This window comes from Rutidosis leptorrhynchoides, chromosome 2, assembly GCF_046630445.1.
Source record: "Rutidosis leptorrhynchoides isolate AG116_Rl617_1_P2 chromosome 2, CSIRO_AGI_Rlap_v1, whole genome shotgun sequence".
NCBI lineage: Eukaryota > Viridiplantae > Streptophyta > Magnoliopsida > Asterales > Asteraceae > Rutidosis > Rutidosis leptorrhynchoides.
In genome coordinates this window covers 81,841,993-81,849,463 of record NC_092334.1, presented here as the reverse complement: position 1 = coordinate 81,849,463, position 7,471 = coordinate 81,841,993, and the positions used below count along the sequence as shown (strand labels likewise).

General features: G+C 33.3%; 1 protein-coding gene across 1 annotated transcript; it reads left to right on the top strand.

Annotated features, from left to right (window-relative positions):
* Nucleotides 1–3,949: 3,949 nt before the first annotated feature.
* Nucleotides 3,950–4,578, top strand: LOC139888021 (uncharacterized). Its single transcript, XM_071871056.1, has 2 exons — nt 3,950–4,008; nt 4,122–4,578. The coding sequence occupies exons 1-2, from the start codon at nt 3,950–3,952 to the stop codon at nt 4,576–4,578; spliced, it is 516 nt and encodes a 171-aa protein (XP_071727157.1).
* The last annotated feature ends 2,893 nt before the right edge of the window (nt 4,579–7,471 follow it).

The window sequence follows — 7,471 nt, the reverse complement described above, 5'->3', positions numbered from 1 at the left end:
ACATATACCTATGTGTAAACACCACCCATTACTTCTTCCTCTTCAAGAACATTGACACCCGTCATTCCCCATTTCAGTTTCTTTCTTGTTTTTCATGTCCATCAACAAACCCCCAAACCCTGCGAACACTTTTATCACTTCACTATTATTATTATGATTTTCGAAAACCCAATTGTTCTAACTTCATTTTTGTTTGACAATCAACACGCGAGAAACACCTTTAACCATCATCAAATTCACGCCAAAGATAGTCACCTGTTACTCGACACTTCAGTTCTACGATAAACGAAAACCAACATCACTTATGTTCCTCTTGTTGCACGTTCACCATCAAACAATTACCATCGAACACCACCAACTACGGCTATGTTTTCTATTTCTTTTCCATTGCTAGCACAGATCACCATAACCCATATTACAACACTATTATAATTTCCAATCACTTGGATCATTTTCATTCTCTTGATCAGACAAAACAGCATATTTATTCATACTCTTCTTCAATTCTGTACTATGATGCTCATCTAATTTCCATTTTGAAGAAGATGGATACTGGTTTACATTGATCTTTTTGGGAACATACACTTGTTTAAGCTTCTGTTTGCCCCCTGCATTCATATGACCTTGTTTCTTATTCTTTACTAAAGTAAACATTTCAGGATCCTTTACCACAGTATCCTCCTTTGCCTTTAGTTCTTCCACAGTTCTAGGTCTAACCTCACATTTCTCATGATTGTGCCTAAAAACTGCACAATGAGAACATAGGGCAGGTTTCCAATCATATTCTACTTTGACTGTTTTAATACCCTTAGTTACATTCGGCTTATCCTTATAATGAATATCAATATGATCAAGGTATCCCTTTGAAGCTTCCATTTCCACCATTACCCTTGCATATTCAACCCTTCCAAAACCTTCATAAGACATAGTAGCAGTCATGTTATCCATGACAATTGGATTACCTAACTTACTGGCTATAGTACTTATCCCTTTATTAACACTGTTGATAAGGAAGGAGCAAGTTTGGATGATGAGGATGTGATTCCTCCTATTGAGGATGGTACTACTTCAATAGGGGTTAATGAATTGAATGGCATGTGTCCAGGCATTCTGGATGAAAAGTATTGATTTCTAATGGATTTTAAAGCAGCCATTTGGAACATTAGGGGTATGTGTAACATTGATAAGCAGAATGAGGTTATGAAGTTTATTAGAGAGGAAAAGGTGTGTTTGTGTTCAATAATAGAAACTCATCTTAAGCCCTCCAATATTGATGTTGTATGTTCAAAGATTTATGGTAATTGGTTATGGCAGACTAATAGTAGTTTAAGTACTAATAGTTGTAAAATTACTGTGGGATGGAATTGTAGCCTTGTTAATGTCATGATTTTACATATGGCAAGGCAACCTATATTGTGTTTAGTTGAATCCTTGGATAAAAAGACAAAATATTTTTGTAGTTTGGTCTATGCTGGTAATAATGGTAAAATCAGACAAGCATTGTGGAAAGATTTAAAAGCTCATGCCTCTGTTGTTAATGGTTATCCATGGATATTAATGGGGGACTTTAACACCACTAGAAATATCAGTGAGCACAGTGCAGGTGGTTCTCATTTGACTGAAGATATGAAGGAATTCTGTAACTGTATTAATGATATTGAGGTTGAGGATATAAGGAGTAGTGGTTTCCATTTTACTTGGACTAAATCCCTTAAGAATCCTTTATGTGGTACTTTAAAGAAGCTAGATAGGATCATGTGTAATGAAGAGTTTGAAGCTACTTACCCTCTAGCGTATGGTAATTTCCTTCCTTATTTGGTGTCAGACCACAGTCCTGCTGTCCTTCATATTCCAAATGGTTTAGTGAAAAAGAAAAGGGCTTTTAGGTTTATGAATCATATTGCTCATAAAGATAATTTTTTAAGTGTTGTTGAGAATGGCTGGAAGTTGCAAGTTGAGGGCTATAAAATGTTCCAAGTTGTATCAAAGTTAAAGCATCTTAAAAAGGATCTTAATAAGCTTAATTGGGAGAATGGCAATGTGTTTAAAAAGGTTGACATGATGAGGAAGAATCTGAGCAGCTGTCAAGCTGCAGTAGATCAACATCCTCATGATCCTCTAATTAAGAAGCTAGCTACACAGGCATCTATTGACTATGAGTTAGCAAAAAAGGATGAAGTAATTCTATTACAACAAAAAGCTAAGATTCAATGGTTAACTGAGGGAGACAAAAATACTAAATTCTTCCATAGCATTCTGAAAAGTAGAAAGATGAGGTGTAGAATTGATAGTATCTGTGATGACCATGGTGTTAGATATGAAGGTGATCAAGTTGCTGATCAGTTTGTTGATCATTTTAAAAACTTTCTTGGGGTAGATATTACATGTAACAGTGTTACTACTCTAGGTGGCATTTTTAAAACTAAGCTATCAAGGGAAGATGCTGTTAAAATGATTGATCCTGTTACTAGTGATGAAATTAAAGCAGCCATGTTTGATATTGATGACAACAAGGCTTCAGGGCCAGATGGATATTCATCTTTATTCTTCAAAAAAGCATGGGGAATCATAGGTGATGACATATGTTCTGCTATAAAGGAGTTCTTTCATAATGGTAAATTATTGGGAGAAGTCGATGCTACTCTTATTGCTTTGATTCCTAAAGTTGATTCTCCTCAGAAGGTCTCAGAATATAGACCAATAGCTTGTTGCAATGTAATTTACAAGTGCATCAGCAAGATGTTGACCAACAGAATCAAAAGTGGCTTAAGCAAGATTGTTGATTGTAGACAGAGTGCGTTCATCCCTGGTAGATCCATTCATGATAACATTTTGGTGGCTCAAAAAGTTTTAAAAGGTTATAAAAGGGTTAAAGGAGCAAAGAAGTGCACTATGAAAATTGATATCCAAAAAGCATATGATACTGTCAATTGAAAGTTCCTAAAAGAGATCCTGCATTGTTTTGGTTTCCATGACAAGATGATTATGTGGATTATGGCTTTTGTCACTAATACTTACTTTTCAATCTGCATCAATGGTGAAATTAAGGGGTACTTTAAAGGTAGTAGAGGTTTACGGCAAGGAGATCCAATATCTCCATACCTTTTCACTTTGGTTATGGAAGTGTTTTCTCTCATATTGAAGCACAACATTCAAAAAGATCCTGAGTTCAAATATCACTATAAGTGCAAACCTATGAAGCTATCCCATATTTGTTTTGCAGATGATTTATTGGTGTTCAGTCATGGTGATGAAAAATCTATAGGTGTGATTAAGAAAGGGTTAGATGATTTTGCAAAGGTTTCTGGCCTTCTTCCTAACCTAAACAAGAGTATTGTGTTTTTTTGGCAGTGTTCCTTTTGAAGATCAATGCAAAATTCTTCAGGTTTTACCCTTTCCTATAGGTAGCTTTCCTTTAAAATATTTGGGTGTTCCTTTGTTGGCAAAGAAGATTAGTTTCAATGACTGCAAGAGTCTAATTGACAAGGTCAGGAACAAGGTTAACAATTGGAGAAATAAAAAGCTCTCATATGCAGGTAGACTGCAATTAATCACTTCTGTGCTTTCTGCTTTGCACTTATATTGGGCTTCTGTTTATAAGCTTCCATGTGGTGTAACTGATGAGATAGATAAAATCTTAAAGGGTTTTATATGGAGTCAAACAGATAAGTCAAATGGTAAAGCCAAAGTAGCTTGGAAAGATATTTGTTTTTCAAAGGATCAAGGTGGTTTGGGGATCAAACCTTTGAGGGAATGGAATGATATTTTAATGATAAAGAATTTGTGGAGATGTTTTACCTAAAAGGAATCACTGTGGAGTAAGTGGGTCAATTTGATTAAATTAAAAGGTGCTAGTATTTGGGATATCAAATTGAATTATAATGATAGTTGGGGTGGAAGTGTCTGTTGGAATTAATTGATAAAATTCATCCTCACACTTTTGAAGAGAATGGCAGTTACTCTTGGATTACTAATGATGGTAGGAAAGTCGTGTATTCTACCTCCCAGGTTTGGAGTGATTTGAGGGTTAATAAAAGTAAAGTTTCCTTGAGCCATGTTATTTGGTTTAAGGGTTTTAATCTTAAGTATGCATTTATCCTATGGCTTGCTATTTTAAACAGGTTGCACACTCAAGATAGGATTTATAAATGGTTGCCAAATCAGGTTCTGACTTGTTGCTTTTGTGGTAAGGTTCATGATTCTATCAATCACTTGTTCTTCAAATGTGATTTTACTGATGGTATCTGGAAGAAATTTAAGGCCAAAATCCTGTTTAGAGGCCTGCCAAATCATTTTGATGGAATTGTTAATGCTTTGGCAAGATATCCATTGTCTAATAATATTTGGAATGTTGTAAATCGAGTTGTATTTGCTGGATGTGTGTACTATATATGGAATGAAAGAAATGGCAGGATTTTTAAGCTTAAGAAGAAAGCTGCTAGTGATTTGTATGATGCTATCTTTGATCATGTTAGATTCAAGCTGGTTACACTGAAGATAAGGAAGTCAGCTGCAGTTTTAAAAGTGGCGCAATTGTGGAACTTAGTCTATACAGAGCAGGGTTATAGGCTTGAATAATTGTGTTGTTTTTCGTTTTGGTCTTCTGTTGTTTTCGGGCTTTTGCCTCTTGTATTTGGGCTTTGGGTATGTCCTGGTCCTTTTTTCCAAGAAATAATATATTAGTTTGTTTGCCGGAAAATAACACTATTATAATTTATTTTTATTTTTTTCGATTTTCCTGCTACTGCTATCTTCCTATTACATTTCTATTTCTGACCCAGGATACCGACAACCATCACCATAGTAAACTGTTACTTTGATCAAAACCCAACAAGAAACCGCCACCACCTTTCATCGTGAACATTCCATTGAAACCCAACAACTACTTGTGACTGCTACTGCATGTTCTGATTACTATTCGAACCCAAAAACACCACCAAACATTCATCAACAACTGCTATTATTATGTATATGTTTCCCCATCAAAACCCACTGCTACTGCTGTGAAATTCTTTCAAAACTGATGCTACTCTCCATTGTTTCTGTTTTCACTTAAAAATAGCTGTAAATAACCCAATTCTATACTTTCTATACCTGCGGCTGTTAAGTAATATTTCTCTTTCTGTTGGGCAATTTAACGAAGGGAAACAAGTAGCATATGTGCACTTTTTAAAAGCTTGTCAACTTGGTTAAATATAATATTATTATACAATATTTTCAAAGAGGCATGTGGAAAAAAGTGGGATTCCAAGCCGACCAAAAATGGGTCATATAAAGGGACGTTTTATTTTTTTTATATGAAGTAATTATGATGATCATTAGGTAAAACATATGTTATTAATCATGGGGATAATGATGATACTTGGCGAATTGTTGCTGCTATCCTTTATGATTATACGACTGATGTTGGGTTTCCATTCGATCATCACAACCCCAAAGAACCATCTTCCTGTTTCTGTTTTTTTATTCGAAGCAACAACAAACTGAAACCCATTTGCACTATTTTTATTCGACGACTGCGTTATTTTTTTGTTGTTGTTTTTCTTGCTCGATGATGAACCATGAATGCTGAAGTCGAAGGTCACCAAACCAATTCCATAATACTGCAGCCGTACCTTCTGTTTTCTAAAAATTCAATCCTACGTAATAGGTTTTGATATATATTGGGCTTTTTAAACCTATTTAATCACACATACGGGCCATATATTTATTTATCGTTTGGGCTTCTGTTTTTACCGTTGGGCCGTGAGCAAACTTTTGTTATGTTGGGCCCTTAATTTCGTTTGGGCTTGAACAATGAAGGGGTTGTTTGGACGGGTTATATAGTTTAGGATATGATTAAAAACAGAAAAAGCATAAGCAGTGTAATGGTTTGGAGTGTTGGTGTTTAACGGGAGGTCGCGGGTTCGAGCCCAGGCTACGGCATTTATTTTCTTAGGCGTGTTGGAAGGTAGTCCCTTTTATTATTATTATTATTATTATTATTATTATTATTATTATTATTATTATTATTATTATTATTATTATTATTATTATTATTATTATTATTATTATTATTATTATTATTATTTAACTTACACTGAATATTATTATTATGAATATTATTATTATGAATATTATTATTATCATTATTATAATTAGTGTGATTATTATTATTATTATTATTATTATTATTATTATTATTATTATTATTATTATTATTATTATTATTATCATCATCATTTTTTATTATTACTAGAATCATTATTATTATTATTATTAACAGTATTATTTTATAACAAATTATTATTTTTTAATATAATACCAATATATATTAATATAACTATATGTATAAATATTGATTATTTTACAAAATAACTATATATAAAATAAAGCCAAAGATATAAAGAATAAATAAAGTATATATATATATATATATATATATATATATATATATATATATATATATATATATATTATATAGAAGTAATTATGTGATTATATGTGTTAATATATATACTTGATATAAGTTCGTGAATCTGAGGCCAACCCTGCATTGTTCAGTATCGTCGTATGAATATTTTTACTACAAAATATTGTATCGTGAGTTTCATTACTCCCTTTTTTAAATGCTTTTGCAATATATATTTTTTGGGACTGAGAATACATGCGCTGCTTTTATAAATGTTTGACGAAATAGACACAAGTAATCGAAACTACATTCTATGGTTGAATGATCGAAATCGAATATGCCCCTTTTAGTCTGCTAATCTAAGAATTAGGGAACAGACACCCTAATTGACACGAATCCTAAAGATAGATCTATCGGGCCCAACGAGCCTCATCCAAAGTACCGGATGCTTTAGTACTTTTAATTTATCATGTCCGAAGGATGTCCCGGAATGATGGGGATATTTTATATGCATCTTGTAATTGTCGATTACCAGGTGTTCAATCCATATGAATGATTTTTATGCATGATGTTTATGAGAAATGGAAATATGAAATCTTGTGGTCTATTAAAATTATGAAATGATTATTTATGATAAACTAATGAACTCACCAACCTTTTGGTTGACACTTTTAAGCATGTTTATTCTCAGGTATGAAAGAAATCTTCCGCTGTGCATTTGCTCATTTTAGAGATATTACTTGGAGTCATTCATGACATATTTCAAAAGACGTTGCATTCGAGTCGTTGAGTTCATCAAGGATATTATTAAGTCATTCATAGTTGGATATATTATGAAATGGTATGCATGCCGTTAACTTTCGATGTAATGGAAGTTTGTCTTTTAAAAACTAATGCAATGTTTGTAAAATGTATCATATAGAGGTCAAATACCTCGCATTGAAATCAATTATTATGTAACGTTTATAATCGATATGAACGGGGCATTTCACATGAGATCCATGAACACGGCCGGTGTGTTCGTCAATCCAAATGGCATTACAGTAAATTCATGATGTCCATAGCGTATCCTAAACGCTG

Excerpts from the sequence above, each read along its gene's own strand:
- LOC139888021 (XM_071871056.1), top strand. The coding sequence starts at position 3,950 with ATGGCAGTTACTCTTGGATTACTAATGATGGTAGGAAAGTCGTGTATT. Across the intron at positions 4,009-4,121 it reads TCGTGTATTCTACCTCCCAG|GTTGCACACTCAAGATAGGA; the intron begins GTTTGGAGTGAT and ends TATTTTAAACAG.